Source organism: Neocloeon triangulifer, unplaced genomic scaffold (genome assembly GCF_031216515.1).
Source record: "Neocloeon triangulifer isolate White Clay Creek 2 clone unplaced genomic scaffold, ASM3121651v1 ptg000002l, whole genome shotgun sequence".
NCBI classification, from domain to species: Eukaryota; Metazoa; Arthropoda; class Insecta; order Ephemeroptera; family Baetidae; genus Neocloeon; species Neocloeon triangulifer.
The window spans coordinates 5,966,531-5,985,161 of record NW_026775545.1 but is presented as its reverse complement, the minus strand read 5'-3'; the positions used below and the strand labels follow the sequence as shown (position 1 = coordinate 5,985,161).

The window sequence follows — 18,631 nt, the reverse complement described above, 5'->3', positions numbered from 1 at the left end:
GCCTTTATATTTGCCTGCGCTTGTGCTAATCGGCGCGCAACTCGTTCGTATTATTCGACAGGCATTCGAATCTTCCAACTCATTGAGTTCGCTCTCGTCGCTTATTCCCAGGTCTTAATTACTGCAATTAGCTCCGTGTGCTGCTGCCGGTGGAGAGCATAAATGCTGCTGCTGCTGCTTTTCTTCGGCGGCGCGCATTCAATACCAACCAACACTCCCTCTCTCCTTCTATTATAGGAAAGGGCTTCGACAACAATGGAAAATAAATGCATTCAAGGGTGATATAAGATGGGAATATGTATATCGCGCGGGGCGAGACGCGGCGAGAGAGCAGATTGATCGCCAACGAACGACGCTCTCTCTCGAGTGTCTGTGTGTTTTTTGTTTCCAGCAGCAGCACCGATTGTTTATTGCGTTCAGGTGCAAATGAATTGAAAAGAGCGAAACCAGCCCTCTCTCTCATGCGGCTCAATGGATGGATGGACGATTATTTTGAAGGGCCATTTCGACAGGCTGCCGCTGGGAATTTTTCGTTTGAGCTCAAAAAGAGAATGAAAGACCTCGATTATTTAATTGTTGCTCGCTCAACCGTAATTAAGAAAATTCGTTAATGGGAAAGGGAAATTTCTTCTATTTAAATTCAACTATTGACAAAAAAATTATTTAATATTTTGGTAGAAAAAAAAAACAATTACATTTAAATATTTTTTCAGTTCATTTCTAATCCTGTATATTCTTTTTTTTTAAATTAAAATAATGCAATTTTTATTTGTGTATTCTTATTGCAAATAAAACGAGTTAATTTTTTCTAAAATTATTCATACAATCTTCAGGTAAAAACTATCAACTTCCTTCCGATCAGAGAATGTTTCCAAATTCAGCATCGTTGTTTTCGAGAGGGAAGTAACATCGCAACACACTAACACTCCTTGGAGCGAACAACAACGGCCAATTTTTATCCTCACATTGTTTCCAACTCATTAACCCTCGTAATTATGCATGCACGGCGATTCTTCAGGGTCCAAATTACACACCGCTCAAACTCCTTCGACACAATTCGTCCGTTAATAATAGTACTTCGACGGCGGCGGTGCTTTCACGCATTACCGTTTCCGTTCGATTGATGAGGTGTGTATACAGAATAAAAAATAAAGAACATGCATCGATAGATTTTTTATATAGGTTAGTATATTATATTGGCGAAAAGAGGAACAGCCGGCATACGTATATGCATGCACGTGCTCTTGATATAATTATTCGGCTTTTGTGAAGGAGAAGGATGACGTCGCAGAACACGCTGCCGAAATGAATTCAATAACAATCAGAAATAATAAAAAGCAACCTGCGCTCGTTTTGTCGGGGAAAAAAAGCTTCAGTAGCGGGGCGCTCTGCTGAATGTGAATTTGGTGAAGAATTGCTTCCGGCCCGGCGCCGAATTATTGTTAATGCAATAATGATAAAATGCATGTCATTTGTGTGTCTATCATGCATGGCGGACCAACCAAGCAGCCAGCGCGCGTATTATCATCATCATTATTATTTTATCCTGGAAAGCAGTGAACCCAAAAGGTTTCTTTCTCTCTTAATTCTGACGTGACAGCCTAATTCTATCTATCTATCTCTCCCGAGGCCAGCGTTTCTTTTTTCTCTAATAAATGCCCTCTTCCTATCAAATTATTGGGCAATAGAATATAAACAATGGCTGCCAAACGGTAATTTGGACATCTAGAAAGCGAATCAGAGCAGACCTCGGACGCCTTAATGACCTTTATTGGGTGGCAATTCGCTGTGAGAGGAAGTTGAATTTGCATCATTTTAAAAAAGCAGAGGTAAACAAATTATCAGATTGAGTTTAAATAAGTTAGTTTTATTTATTTAACTAATCAAAATATTAAAAAAATTTTCCTTTAACAATAATTAAATTGATTTATTTACTCCTCAAACCAAGAAAAGTGTGAAAAGCAGCTCACAAAAGCTTGTTTACTCTGCCAAACCCAGCTTTCAAGCTTTTGATCAGCTTCCCCGAATCCGATTAATTAATTTTGCGGCACAATCGAAAGAATCTGTCTCGTCAGAGAGTGTGGCGGGTTGCAGTGTATATATGTGTGTGGCGCTCTCAAAAGAGACAATTAGCGAGTGACAAGTGGGAATTTGCAGCACGCACACCCAAGCCGATCGTCTCTCTTTAGGAACACAAAGTTGGGAGACAAGAAGGGATACAATGTGTAATGTATACACGCATTGAGATACGTAGGTATTGGGCCGGAATTAGTAGAGCACGACGACGCCCGCGTGCATTTCTAAAGAACACTGTATACGCTTGCATGCAATACCGATTTTTCGGGGCGATTTCGCCACGGGTCTATCTGAAAATAATAATTTCATCTGTGCAGCTCCGATCGAAATCTGCGATTAACTAACGGATCTGCAGCAGCCGCGGCTTTTATTGCTCTCCAGCCGGAGAGGATTGCATGCCACGGTTCGGAATTTATTTATTTCACTCGAATGGCACGATAGCCGTGGGTCCGCACCTGTTGTGTGCATCAAAGAAGACCAGAATTTTTTTAATTACATCCGCGAAAGATATTTTCTGGCCCTCTCCGAGGAGCAAACGAGGGTTGGCGAAAGGGGTGTGTATTTTAGGTATCGGAAAAGTGTTCGAAGGATCATTATTCTGCATTAAAAACGACGGCGGCTCCGGATCTAATTCAATTAACGCGGATAAAGTTTCAATAATAAAATTTTCATACCGCGCCCGCCCTCGCTCCGAAATGATTTAGTGCCTCGAATGTGTGTGTTGTATATCGACGCCGTATTCTCTCGCGTAACACCGGCTTAATAATATAGAGAGAGATCGGCAGAGTTTTAGTTAGTCAGTTAAAACTGCGCCGCGTGCCGTATTGATTCGATATTTTACGACTCTAATTACTCTCCGGTAGTATAGCAGCCGGCTCGCCTCCTCGGGGAGGCTAATTTTGAGAAACTAATCAAAGGCTTGCGATGTCAATAAAGTATGTTTTCATTGGTGCATGCGGGCGAGGAGTTTATATGACAGAGATGAATATACTGCTGCTGAGTTATTTAAATACGCATAAGAAGGAGTTCCGTTCATAAAGTTGAAAGGTGAAGTTTATTTATATAAATCCCTATTAATTAAATATTTTAATTTAATCCTTAGTTGAACAAGTTTTAACTTTTATTAAAAAAAAAAAACATTTGAAATATTTTTCAACTTTGAAGTTAAAGTACGAAGTAAGATTTTTTTATGAAAGCTCATTCAGAGCCAATATCTTTGCATCTAAATGAGTTCAAACTGGTGTGTGCACTTTCAAACGAGACCAATTACTTTAATCGAACCTCTGCACCCCTTTTTCCTATTCAAAAAAATGTCCAACTGTGCAAGCTGAACTTGCTTTCATTTCACCAAAATTAAAAGCAAGATTTAATCGCTTCACTCTCGTTCACTTTAAACCAAACGGGGGCGCACCAAGAACACAAGGAAATCCATTAGCGAATCGATACATAAAATTTTCAAAGGGGTGGTACACGTTTTTTTTTTATTGCCGTATATTCTAACATCGATCCCTTCAATATTGTACCCACTGTTCCTGTATCTATCAATACAGTTCACGACATGCATGCACGCCGGCAATAATTATCATTTTATCAGTTGGAATTATCAATCATGGTGCGCGCGTTCGTTAATTAGTGTGCAGCCCATTGCATTACAAAAATTCATTAATTATAAAAATGATGGCAGCCGTTCGGTTTGTTCCCCTATTCGCCTATTGATATTTATCTCGTGCATAAATTAACATGCCTATTGATCACGGTAATGAACGCAGCAACGGCCTCCCCCAGCTTTCTTTCCTGCTGATTTCCCACACATACACAAATATATACGCAGCAATCTGGCATTTTCAAAACGAAATTTTATCTCCAATCGAAGGCTGAAAATATAAATTTTCGTCAAAAGAGACATCAAGTGATATTTTAAAATTTCCACGCTGCTGGACGGACAGCTGCCGTACGTGTGTGTTTGTATTAATTATTATACATCCAAGAGCGCGGGCAGCTCCTTTGCATACATGGCTAATGAACACGAGAGAGCTTTATAGCTACCCTTGCTCTCTCTCTGTGCCGTGGTATAGAGAGATGATTGATGCGAAACGCCTGCCCAATATTGATTGCGTGAAAAACCCTTAAAACCAAAGGAATCGATCAACCACCCTCTCGGTCCCCGGCGGCGGCGGCGTTTCGCCCCTAACCCTTTTTTAACACCCACCCACCGCCACCCGCTATCAAACAGCGTGCGAGTGAGGCCCCTTTGCTAATCTTATATATAGCGGCGGGGTTCTGGCGCTGACTGACTGACCAGAGCAGCGAACGAAAAGAGGGAAAACGTGTAGCGCGCTAATTATATTAGTCATGCGCAAAAAATGCGCGGCTGCCTCCGATTTTCAATCTATAATTAATCAATATCAAGAAGGGCTAATGACGTGTGGATTTAAAAAAAAAGTGATTGACCATGGATTTTTCTGTTCTATCTGAACCGTGTTTAATGAAAAAGAAAAAAAATGAACTGGCTTAGATTTTTAATAGAATTTAAAAAGTTTTACTTTTCAATGAAAATTATGTTGTTTTTCTTCAAACAAGGAAAAAAAGGTGAATGAGTCTAATAATTAGGAACTTCCTTTTTTAGCGTGAGTAAAAAAGTTTTTTGTGTCATTTTCTTTTTGATAACTTTGAAAATTACCCTATTTATCAGTTGAAAAGTTAAGTGGTCGGTGTGTTTTTTCCTCAATTTAATGGCGCTCTCTTGAATTTGAACAACGCGACAGAATGACGTGTCCTCTTCGTCGTTTCTTTTTTCTAATCAGCAGGAAGTGTCCGAGGAAATTTACAAAACAATGAATTTTCCAGGTGCTGGTATTCAGAATGAAAACGTGGCCACCAATGCGAGTGCCGCACCGACAATCTGACTAATTGCCACACGCGCTTTCGAATAGTTCGTCAGCGGAAATTTTGTTTCAGGTGACCTCCGTGGACAAAAAAAAAAGATATTCATTAGTCTCAAAAAGGGCAGGCGACACGATTTTTAATAAAAATAATAACTCTTAATTTGTGCGATAAATACAGACAGTCTCTTCCCAGGAGAAAATTGAGAAATCCGCAATGGCCGGCCAGCGTGCGGCTCGTTTAATTTAATGCCGGCCGTTAAGCAAGGGACCATCGCAATAACGACGAGAGTTATTAAATTTCATAAAAATCAACTGCCTGGCTCACCTTGCCTCTCTTGATTATTGTCATCCAATCCCAATTAAGGCGAGAGCGACCTCCTCTCCAAAGAGACTCCTTTCGTGTGTTATCACAAGAGAGCGGAAAAAATTATATTGTCAAATAATATGTGTGCGCAAGCAATTAGAGAGAATTCTTTTCGGTGTCACTGATTTCGCACGCGCCGAAACTCAAACAGAACACGTTGAAAGACGCCGATATATTGTACACATCTCATGTTATAAGATAAGAGATAAATAGTGAGAGAGGAAACACGTCAGCTGCAATTAGACACACTAGAATTGGTATATGATAAATTTTGGAAAGTTTTCTCCGTTACGAAATATAAATGCCAACTTTTCATCAGGGCAATATTATTGCACAGAGAGTTGTTTTTCAGTTTGTTTGCTCTGGCAAGAGAAACAATAAATATGTATATGTGCGGCAAGGCATCTCTGCATACCCGTTGCCTATACATGTAATTTATTGATTTATCGGTCAGCTTCCAGCATATTATTCATCATCGCACAGGCAGTGTGATTAAGTCTTATACACACTCCTCTCTCTCTCTCGTTCGCCCTCTCGCCAGATGAGAGCAAGCGGCCCTCGGAGAAATGTGTGTGGAGGCGGTCGGGGGGCTGCCGATAAACCACCAAAGCGGAGCCAGCCAGCATCTCGAAATCTCCCTCGATACAAAGCCAATTTAAATATGCGCCGGGAATGGAACCCGAGGAACGCGTCAATCAATAATATCAGACTTGCTCCGGAATGAAACTATGCAAGCAGAGCATACAAGTATAATTATGTTCATGATTATAATCCGGAGAGAATTTTAGTGGATTTTTTTATTTGAAATGCAAACGGAGGAAATGCGAATCTGCTGTTTGGGTAAGATGTCAAGCGTTTCCTCCTTAATCCCTTTTGGTACATATAAAAAGTCCCAATCTCGGCGGAGGGTGGTTGGTTGGCCGCCGCCGCACCCTGCTGCTGTGCCGCCGGTATAATAAGTTATCGGCAAACTTGGCTTCCAATTTGGAGGCCTCAGCTGAGAATGGCGTCCGCCTGGATTATTAATTAGCATTAATTGGGCACCACCTTTCAAATTATTCATACTCTGGTTTTGTTCTTCGCTCCCCTCACAGCCCCTTCCACCGGCCGATACACCCCCTATGTATAAATTCTCTCTTTCCATACACAAAGCACTCTTGCTTCTGACAATTAGACAGCGGCGTGGCAGATCTGCAGCGCGCTCACACACACAAATTCGTATGGAGAGTCCACCGTCTGTATTGATTAAGGGAGGCGGTGGAGGTGGCTGGTTTGAAGCCTTCAACTAACTAATACTAATACATATCCTCCATCGCCCGAGCAACGCCATCCCCAGTCTCTCACATTCGTATATGTATATCTGAGCGAGAGAGAGAGAGAAAGCGGCGGTGGCGAGGCCGGCAGTGAGAAAAAGGGGTTTGTAATGGTCATATCAAAGAGTTGTGTGTATATGCGAGTGCGGATAAAAAAGTTAGTCAAAGGCAGGGGAGCGAAAAGGGTCCACGAGAGAGTGCGTATTATGCATGAGATGATCGTCCCGGCCGAAAGGGGTTCGTTCTGCTCTTTCTCTCACATCAGTGGAAAAAAGGAAAATTCAGTTATTAGCATATGTGCGCGTTTCGAGAGATCATCGGTCGAACGACGACGGTGGCGATCGCGAAGGGCAAACTTTGAACTTTGCCGTCGCTGCAGGTTCGAGCTTTTCTGGGAATCCTTTGGGAAATGCGAGTTGTGCCGCCTGCGAATGCCGTTTTGATGAGATTTGCAGTATTTACGCGCGGTTTGTTGTGTTACGAAAAATCGTACTGATTGCGAGTGAATATATAAATTATTTGATAAAGTTCAAATTTGATTTTTAAAATTTAAATTAATTTCAAGATAGAACCTTGTGCAACGAAAGCAAACAGGATGATGTCCTAAGTGTCCATACATAAAGCTTGCACTGAATGTGATTGAATGACATGTATACTTATAAAATACTTTTTTATGCATGTTTTTATTGTAAAATTGAAGAAAAATATTATGTGTTATAATGATAAATGTTAAAAATTTAATAATAATAATTTTATAAATAATAATAAAATCAGTATAAATTTAGTAATATTAAAAATTTAATATATTTTAAATCTAATTTATAAATTAAATATAAAATAGTTATAATTTTACTTGCTCAAGTTTTTAAGCCAAATTTTGTATTTTTTTAATCAAGTTTATTGAAAATATCTTTCTTCTCTTAACACCTGCCCGGATTCCGGAGCTGAATAAATAACTCCAATATCAATCGTCGAATAAATCAAGCCGGGGTGTTTCGCGCCATTTAATCTCAACACGAGCGCGCTTTGTGCTGCATAAAAATGACGCCTCAATTCCGCAGGAGCAGACAGGTGAATGTATATGAATATAAGTACGCGGAGTATATTCATGCTGGAACACGGCCGACGGATCGATCTATAAATCTTATTCTTGTGAATTAATGCCGCGGTCGCCGCCGTTATCTCCGGGCGCGTTAATTTACGACCGCCGAGCGACACGCCGCTTTTTATACATTCGGGTATGAAAGGTTTTTATTTAAAATATTAGACGCGCCATTGATAACTGCAATAATTTACGACCGCCTGCCCATTTCCCATTGTGACGATGAGTCTCGTTATCAACTGGAAAACAATCATGAGGCTCCCTTTCGATCGCGAGGGTGCAAAAATAGCACGTTGGGAAACAATCACGTTCCGCGCTACTTTCTAACTGTTGAATATGGGCAAGTATGGCCGGAGCAGGGCGAGAGCACCGTGACGCTCCGACCCACCCCCGTTCCTCCCTCTGCGCCGCACCAAAGAAGCAAACACGTTGACCGCACCGTCGAACGGATGCGTGCATTTTCGTGCGTGCGTGTTTCCCAAAGTTACAAACTTTGGCCGCGGCGCGATAATTTGCCTGGTTAATCGGCCTATTAGACGCCGATTAGTGTTTAATTTTTCCGCTATTTTTGAGATAAACCTCTGATATAAACCGAGGAAACGAATATTTAACGCATATTCTGATTACTCTAATCTCCAGGAAACCTCTGATATCAACCGAGGAAACGAATATTTACCGCAAATTCTGATTACTCTAATCTCCTGGGTTTATTTAATTGATTAACAAACTTAAAACCTCTTAATCAATATAAAAAAAACCACACTCGGTGTATAAAATAATCTACATTGTAGGCTAAATAGTTTTAAAATCCAGACAAAAAGAAACGTTTAGAAGTGAAAATTTATAATTTGTTTCCTTATTTATTTCAAAAAGCAACATTTTATTATTAAATTTGATTTCACTATAATTTCGTGCATCGGAATTGCGGCTCCCCGTCGGCATCTCCTTGAATTGCACTTTGCCGCCCGCATGCTGACGAACCCCATCGCCAGGCGATCAAATAATAATGCTTGCGTATTTCTTACTTTGGTATGCGGGTCGTTGTACAGGAGAGATAAGTGAGATATCGAAAATTAATGCAGGTATCACGTAATTATTAACAAACCTCGCAGCACGAGTTGTATATAAATTTTTACGAATTTCGATGGTGGCAAAATTGAGCAAGCAATTCGCGTCTCAAGCGTGCACAGCGTTATGTATACATAATCCTTCTACATGCACTGGATTAATTTCCCGCAAACAATGTACTAATATCATCCCCAGTGCTATGTGTTTGCTCTGCATCATAATTGCGTCCTTAATTGATATTGACTGCGGCACTCGTGCAGCAATTAATGCACATATACATAAATTTGGTCTAGGACGAAAATATATTAATAATAGAATTACGATACGTTTGATAGATGGATTGATTGATTGATCGCATTTCGATAACATGCATTTTAGTGTCGAGTGAGCGGCCTTAATTGGAGGATTGATTGGTACCAAGTGTAATTGGATTGATCAATTGAATTTGATTGGTGCCGGCCGCAGCTAGCAGATCAGTCCGCAGGGGGAAGCCATGGAAATTGAAACACTATCCATCCGTCTCTGTGTCTAATATCTGATGACAATTTCGACTGCTCTAGTGCGAGAACGCGCGATGCAATACGGGCGCTGGTAATGCGCTGAATTTCACCAAGCACGTACCGGCCCGAAGGGGACATGTCAAGTGTGCACTGTGGAAGCGTTGCGGCGAGCCGGGGGCGAGATTATCGGCGCTTCGGCCGATTGGGTTTGCGAATTTGATCAAAGCAATCAGCGGGGCTGTATATCGGAAGTTTGACGGGCGCGGCAGAGTTGCAGATGTGCTGAACAACTTTAATGGGAAAGTTTCCAGAAGGAATAAAATCGATATGCTTCAATCGGCAAAATATTCCATAAATCATTTATAATGATTTATGGCATTTTTTTTTTAACAATTTTGATTCAAATTATTAAATTGCAGGAATAAAAAAATTGATTCATAAAAACCTTCATAAATCAGCAGTTACGTAATTAATAATTATATTTTATTAAATTATCATTGTTGTTAGTTTGTCCGAAATGATATTTCACAATGTTTATATTGACACGTTGAAAAGAATTTCTTTGAAAAGAAATGAATTGTTGGACGAAACGGCCAGAATTTGGCAATTTTTTAAAACATTTTATATGAAATTAATCAATTGCAAATATCTTTGACGTAAAAGTATATATGAAAAGTGTAACGTGTTGCAAAACAAGCACCGCTCTGCTCTCGTTGTGCGTGAAATAGTGCACCGTTTGCTGGCGTGTCAGGTTGAGCAAAATGCAGCAGGCATCACTTGATCGCCTGCTAACGCGCTGATATTGTTTTTCTCGGAATAATTATAGCCTGACGCGCAATTAATACGCGAGCACTCTTTCACTCGGTTCACTCACTTAGACTTACACGCATGCAATTATTAGTATTTCACTTCTTCACGCACTCTTCTTGCAGTTTTTCTCCTCATCGGATTCGAAGCAACGCTACAAAGTTTTTATTCCATGTGCTCGCGTGGAGAAGAAATTATCAAATTATCAGCTGGTGGTGGGTGTTATTATTATTGTTTGTTTCTCTCTCTCGTTCATAGCCCAATAAAAAATATAAAAATAGTTATTGCCCCTCACGAGTTGATGATTTTTTCCCGCCGCAGCAACAACCCGGTCGGCCCCAATCAATAAAACAAACATGAAATTATTATAAAAAGCAACGACGGTCTATTCAATATTTTTCGAAGAAATCCAACTCGAGCAGGGAGGCGCATATTAAATTATATGGCTTTTTAATGCGCCACGCCAAGCACGCCAAATATATCGTATCGACGACGGCCTTTATGGCTGTGAATAGATATGAGCGGGCCTTAATTTTTCAATTTCCTAATTAGTGCCAACATGTTTATTGCGGCGATGAGAAAAAGTGCGCACGAATTCATGAAAATGAATTTTATCTCGGCTGTTATTAAAAATTTATTAAACGAAAATCAAGCGATGGAGCGAATTTTCCCAGAAATATAAAACAACTACCGAATCAGGTAGATTTTTATTATTCTCATTACTTAAATCCGTTTATTGGGCCGTCCTAAATTAAGCAATTTGTCCTCCTTTGATTTTTTTTAATGAATTTCCAACAAATTTTAATCATTACTCAATTTGGCACGTAATCAGCATTTTCTCCGGCGTCATGATCCAAATTAATTAGCACGAGGGGCGCTGCAGTGAGTGGCAATCTCGCAGGTGGCGGCCGGTCAGCTCTCCATGTATAGGCCCGGCCGTTTACACCTGCACCGCCAACGTCGGTATGTATAATAATGGTTCTTTTGAGGCACAAAGCAGCCTGTGTAGGGGCACATTAGTCGAAACTCGAGCTGCGAGCACGCACGGCCAGAGAGAGACAAGGACTATATCGGATGGGTTTTCGCCACTGATCTCCCCGAATGGGCATATCAGAAGGGAGATCGATAAGAACGGGATGTTATTAGTCCTTATGCTGATGTATAACGGCGGGGAGAGAGAGAGAGAGAGAAAGGTACAGAGAACGTGCGTGATGAGGGGACGTGTCATGTAAGAGCCGGCCGAGAATAAATGAGTGTAAAAGCAAACGGCCAGAGCAGAGAGGTCTGCATGGTCCGTCGTTCGAACCCTTTTGCACTGCATTTACAAATTCGAGATGAAGAGATTAGCCGGCAGCAGGAGGAGGAGGAGATTTTTCCAGGCGGAAAATTGAATTCGGCGGGCGCTGCTCTCGCCGATTGTAGAGAAGGGGCGCCTGGATATACATTATTATGAATTATTAATTAGCCGATCGTGATTTGCATTAATTGGGAGAGAGGTGAGAGAGAGAGATTCGCCGGCAGCTCTTATCTTGATTGGAAATTTTTCGGATTTACGGCCGATGGCTGAAATTAAGTCGTGAGAGCGCCCGTTCGGAATAGCAATTTCGATAGAGAGCCAGCCAGAGCAGAGAGCGGCGATAGGGTGCATGCCCGGAATTGATGAGTATCGGGTCTGTTACACATACATGAGAGAGGACGCCTCTTTAAAGATCACACAGCTTCATTATGAAGACTGTCGAGGCCAGAGACAGAATTTATGAATAGGAAATTTATTGAAAATCCGCCAAAATCTGTCAAATTCATCCGTTATTATTTCATTCCAAAATTCAATAGTTTTGGTTTAAAGTGAATTATAAATCAAAATTTTTAAAAATTTACTTTTAACTCGACAATAATTGATTGTAATTATTTCTTTTCAAGCTTATTCTAACCCTTTGCTAAGCAATATTGTGCAGACAAAGCCGCAAATTAATAAAAAAATATCATACTTTTTGGCCTCAATTTGAGTACTGGATAAATATTTGCACACGATAATCCTTTTAATGGATCAGACAGAGGCCGGGTGGTCGCGCATCAATTTTTCCATCAGCTCTCGGCCATCAATACATTCGTTTGGCAGCGCAGGGGGAGAAAATGAAATTATCCGTGGCGCGTACGGTTTTATTATTTGCCGTTTGAGTGACACGATTTTGCACTCTCTCAAAGCGAATAAATCACGGCCTTGTTGGTGCAGCCGAAAAATGTGCAAACATTTATTCGTTTTGTTTCCTACTTTTAATCTGTGTCACCGCTGCGTTTGCATAAAGTTCTCTCTCTTCAAAGAGAGATACGCCAATTAATTGACACAATCGCAGCGTCATCGAAATTGATATGGAATGAGAAAAATAAGTATAATGTTGTGATGAGCACACCACTTTTGCTGATATGACTGCCGTGTGGCCCCGCTTTCTCACAGACAAAACACGCCGTTGATTTATATTGTTTCCAAGTAGGAAAAGAATAAAAGATGGATCGCAGATAACAGAATTTCTAAATTTCGAGAACGGTTTGTTTGCATTCCGAGAGCAGATAAGACGTAATCTAATTCAGAGAAAGTTATAATTGCCAATTTCAATTCAGGAAGAGTTGGCTGCGTATTTGATTTAAAAATAAATAAAATCTAGAGAGATCATAAAACCGGCAGAGCGTGCGAAAAAAATGACAATTAAAGTAGCCGAGATGATCGTCATCTTAAGCGGAATGCCTTTGAAGTGGGTTGCCAACGCCGCTTTAAATTATCCGCAACTCGAGAATAAATAAATCAATCGGCGCCGTTCGCTGTGTGAAAAAAAAAATAAAAATAAAACGAGAGGGAGCGAAAGAAAGAAACAAAACCGAAAATTAATGCAATTAACGGCAGCGCGAATAAAGGCGATAAAAGTGCCAGGCGAGGGTTTGTGGCGTTGTTGACTGAATCGATGCTTGTAAATCAACATGTATATTGGAATTCACTCGAGCCACTTCCCATCCATCCATCCCGCGTGTGTGCTCCGCTGCTTTTCTCGCGTTTTCGCTCGTGCTTTTTCTCCCCGGTTCTCTTTTATTCGGCGCGCACATTTGCATGACAAACGCGCCACTGATTGCTGTTATGTGTGTGGATGTACCAACAAACTCAAACACACAACTCACCCTGTTTGGAAAATTATTTTGGCAGAGAAAAAAACGAAATGAAAAAAAATCACTTTTTTGCCTTTTTCTATGTAAGGAGCCAATAATAAATATATAGACAATAAAAGGAGCTTAAGTGCAACTAATTCATAGAAGGACGATTTTTCATAGATCTTTGTCAAATAATCTCTCCTTTCGTTAGAACTTGAGCGCCAGAAAATTACATGCAAATTTAATTAGATAAATAGAATAAAAATTAACAATTTTTTTTATTGTACGATTATTCCATGTAATTTATTTTTAATTTTCCTTAGTAGTTTTCTTCTTCTTTTAATTGATCTTGCAATATTTCATCCGCTTTTGATTAAAATTTTTCACATTTTGACTCACCTCTTTTTCTTTGGCTGCAATTTCCTGTTCGAAGCCCGGTCGGGCCCCGGACTCCCCCTGGCCGGGGTTGTTCTCGGAGGCCTCGCTGCTCGCCTGCTTGGCGGGCATGCTGGACGACGCGTGTGCCGACGAGGTCTTGTTGTTGTTGTCACCCTGGCCGGCCAACTGCTCCTTCAGGGCGGAAACTTCCTTTTCGGCGAGCGTCGCTCTCTGCAACAGTCAAACGACGAATGTGTTGAAAAATAATTTGCAAAACGGATCAAGTGCTGCAGGTAGGGACTAATGGATTTGATGAAAGCAGCGTCCCCTCCCCGCCGCGTGATGTAAAATAGAGAGGCTTTGTTATGGAATTTGGCGGAAAATGTCAATAAGCAGGCAAGCCAGAGGCGCCTGCTCCACTTTGCAATGGATTAAAAGCAATAAATTTAGTTTTGCTTTGCGATGAGAGAGTTTGTAAATTGCTTGTTATCACGAGAGTTTGCGATTTCGCTGAGTTTGAGATTTCCCAAAGCCTCTCGAAAAGTGGGACAGTCGCAAAAATTTAAACAGAATCACAAAAATAAAATTACTGAATTTTTTAATTTAAAAAATGGATGTGCTCAAAGCTTATGGCAGATATTGGTTTGAAGTTTGCCAAGCGTCGCTCCAAAGGCTCCAGCTGTGTGTTTTAGCGATTTTTTTTCGGCTTAGGACGCGGATCAGCCCATATTGGAAGCATCACCGGTGACACTAATGCGGCGGCTTGTTTAGAATTGCGTGTGCTTGCAAACAATTTCTAGCTCTCCCTTCTGATACATCCGGTTCATTGTCGCGAAAATAATAATCAAGTTATGACTGATCGCCGGCCGGCTGCGGAATAATAATCAAAGGGCACGCTCGTGTACCCCCGCTTGGGCTGCTGGGCTATGCAACACGCGGCGCACGCCCGTCCAGCTGGTCGCATACGCTGGCTTTGCGAGATGCATGATCAGTGATTGTAAATTTTTAATTGATCATTAATGAGCGAGGCCACGCTTGAATAAACGCCGCGAGAGAGTTGCTGGTAATTTACTCTTTCAACTCTCGTCGTCGTGATTTCGTTTGATTTCATGATGGATTTCATAAATAAATATTTTTTTAATAAATCGTATACACGATAGCAGAAGAGCCGTGTGCCGCTTTTTTCATGCACGGCCGGGTTTAAAAAATAATAAAGGAGGGTTTGCTCTCTCTCTGCATACTCGGATGGATGTGCAATCAATAAAATAATATCGGAATCGCGCTGATGAAAGGGTTCACGAGCAGAAAGGGAGAGACAGCACCACAGCCATTGCCGAGATGATAAAAAGCTTTTTGGAACATTTTTCATCTTTCTGTGTCAATGAGTTGTGATGATGAAAGTCAAAGGAATCCGCAGAAAAAAGTAAGTTCAGTCACATGGAAATCTAAGCTGCTGCCTTTGGATACATCGGCGCCAATGTCGTGGAAAAATGACCGACTTGTTGAAAAGATAAATACAAATTCAGAAGAGAGAAAGAAAGAAAGTGTTCGTGCGGAAACCGCAAAATATTTTTTATTTCACTAAAAATACATTTATATATATTGTGTGTTTGTGATCATATGAGTATTAATTGTTTCCGCTTGATAAAAGTTATCTATTGTGAATAACAGGAAATCAAGCTCGGTTTTGTACCACTTCTACTAATTGAGATAGGACGAGTTTGCTTTCTTCATAAATCGAGTTTCATCATCAAACCACCAGGAAAAATACTTGCAAACTAATCAGAAAAAAATAAAGAAATATTAATTAGGAAAGTGGTACATGAATCACACTGATCAAAAGAATGGATCATTCTTCGTCATTTCGTAGAAAAGCTAAAATTTTTTATGCCTCGCAGATCAAACGCAGCCAATATCGGCTGAGTTTCCTCGTGAGTCACCCAATTTTCCCCGATCTCTCTTCGGCAGTCGATTTTCTGTCTCCGCGCGCGCGACTCTCTCACTCATTCTGATTCATTCCATTCAATCGCTCGCTCTGCTGACGGTGGCAGCATCCATTACCTCTTCAGCCGGCAAATATTGGGTATATTCGTATATGTAGGCGGTGTGTGTGTGTTTTTTTTTTATTCAATCCGCCTCTCTCCCTTCTTTCTTTGTGCCTCGCCGTTGACTTTATTAATAATTTTAATATCTGCTGCCTGGCTTTTTCATTAGGGCGCCCCATCAGATATGGCAGAGAGACGCACGATATACACACAAAAAGGTAATTTTATTGGAATGAATGGATCGTGTGCCTGCACAAAGTATATAGATTTCCTCTAATTTAAAAGAGAGACAGACTCACTCCCTCCCGCCGTCGTCGCGTCTTTCGCTTCGGATTGATTCATTCGGCGCGTTTTATTTAATCATTATACAGCAGTGCCGCTTCTTCTTTTCACTCGGCATCGGTTATTGAATCCACCAGTCTACTCATCCATCGTCATTATTCAGCTCAGCAGTCTTGTTAGCCAGTGATAATGATAATTAATACACTGCTTTGTAGCCTCGAGGTGTGCTTCGGAAAATTCGAAAATTGGGGCGCGCACGAATCGGAGAAAAAAATTACACAAAAAAATCCACGTTATTATCCCTTCATTATCGGTCCTTTCATTCATCCGCTCTCTCCGGTATTTTTTCCCATTATGTGCAATATCGACGACGCGAGCTGTGGCTGCCTTTATTATGATTATTGCGATTTTGGAACGGGAGGCTTTTTTACACCGAAAAAAAAAATGTTACCCCCGCACACAGTCAGAGATAGCGTATTATTGCATATTGACTCTGAGGGTTCTTTTTTTTCTCTCACTGGAGTATTATGATTATTGGCGCACGCCTGCTGATAGGCTCTCTGGTTTTTCAAAGAATGTGCAATTGTGGCCGCTTTTTTGACGAGAAAAATGAAGAGAGAGAAAAATTTTAATAAAATTGAATGGGTGCGATAAAAGTTAAAAAAAACCTCGTGGGTTGATTTATTTATCAGCACCTGTGCGTGAAGTGCCAACTTTACAATATGCGTTAAAAAAACGTTTTCATAGGCTTTTTATGCGGGTAAAAAAAGCCAAAAGCGAAAAACATAATATAATATATTTCCTTTTGAATTTTTTTATGAGAGACTTCTTTGTTCATCTTTATAATTAGTTAGATTTTGAACTCTATTAATTTTAAGCGATTTAGTGCAAACATCTGCTAATGGTTTTGATACCCTTATATTTTTTCCATTAATATATTTTTTTTAGAATGACAACCATGTTAAATCTTTCAATGTCTCAATTATATTTTTCTCATACTTAATTTTTTTTATATATTTAATTTATTTTAACGTCTCTTGAACGTCTCTTTTAACGTACTAAAGGCGCCAGCCTGCCTTTTATCCCTTTTATACCTCAAATGCATTTTCTCCCTTAATTTAATAAAATTTAGCATCACGACGAGCTGCAAAAGCCATCGTCGGCAGCCATAACTCAACCCACCCCCGTATAGATTGCACCTTCTCCCCATCTCTGTGCGCTTTTATTTTCCAAACTCATCTGCATATAAAAATACTACTCAATATTTTATGGCCGCGTGCATCATCAGGGGGTGTCTATATATGCGAAAGCGTCTTCTCTCAAAAACAAAACGCGCTGCAAAAGAAGCCATTAGGGCCTGCAAAGGGGGTGGCACACAATACATTTTGATTTTTAATTCCACCCCCTTGACAGCTCTCGCTATCTCGCGGGTAATGAAAAGATATCGTAAAAATATGAAAAATTATCGCCCGGCTATGATCTGCAGTGAGAAAAGCTTTTAGGTTCGCTGCGATAAATTTTTCTTCTTCCTCAAATCTTTATAAAAATGAAATGTCACCGATTCCACGGTCCAAATATTCTGCTGAGAAGATCATTTCTCGTCAGGGTTCAGAAAGTCGGCCAGTGATAATAAAAATAAATATTTTTCACACGGCTAAAATCCTTTTTATTTATTTATTTTGCAGAGAGCGTTTAAGTGTGATTGTGGCCAGGCAGCGATGCTTGAACGCAACACGGATTTAATGATGATGACTGCAGAGCAAACATGCACCAAACATTTTCCTGCTCGATCTTTTTGCACTCGGGCGATGATGATGACATATTTTTTCCCATTATTCGCCGGCGACGAGTGACTGCTTAATGCATCTAATGATAACAGGAAAAGGAAACAGCCCGAACAAATAAAAAATAAAATAATCTATTCAGAAGAGAATCGCCGCTCATTTGCTTGTGTGCACGGTGCAAATTATATACATTCGTCGGTGTGCAACACAGTCGGAAATCAAAAAATAGTGCTAACTGAGGCTGAACGAGCGCGGCGTGCACAAGCGTTCGATAATGCAGTAATTGTGTTTCGTGAGCCGGGCGACACATCCGACGCTAAGCAGAATTAACCAATAAGTTCGCCGGACCCCCTGCATTCAAATCACCCAAGCCGTAAAAGGTTTTTAAGTAGAAAGAAGCCGCGCCACTGATTGTGATTACGTGTTTCGCGCCCAGAGCAATTATCTTTTTTGTTTAATTCAATTGCCGTGTGATGCGGGCGATGTGTGTTTTTTTCTAAATTATTTTTCTTTTTTAAATTCGGGGGAGAAGCTCTTCCGCGATTCGCGACCAACGATGTACGTATCGGGTCCAACAAGTGTTAAATAATTCTTGCCAACCGCCACGAAATAAATGATAAAGCCTGCGAGTGCGAACCAAATTATTTCAACACATGCACACAATAATTGCCGCCTTGGAACAATCTAATGTGTGGTTATAATTCCACGTTATTAGCCACTTTTTGGCTGGCCGGGCTACATTTTTCTCCACTCTCCTAACGACCGGATAATTGACTTAGCCGATGGTTTATTAATTTTTTGTTCCAAAACCGCACGGTGATAAAAAAAAATAGAACAATTGTTATTTAGTACAGTAAAAAGCGTAAAAAGCTTTACAAAATTAACTCAA

The 18,631-nt window shown here is 40.5% G+C and overlaps 1 protein-coding gene across 4 annotated transcripts in view; it reads right to left on the bottom strand.

Moving 5' to 3' along the window:
- The window catches only part of LOC132202996 (homeobox protein cut), a 44,263-nt gene that overhangs the window by 11,525 nt on the left and 14,107 nt on the right, over positions 1-18,631 (bottom strand). For all 4 annotated transcript variants that reach the window (XM_059630405.1, XM_059630431.1, XM_059630422.1 and 1 more), the window contains exon 2: positions 13,653-13,862. In XM_059630405.1, the coding sequence (XP_059486388.1) occupies positions 13,653-13,862 (210 nt within the window). The remainder of the gene's footprint in view (positions 1-13,652; positions 13,863-18,631) is intronic.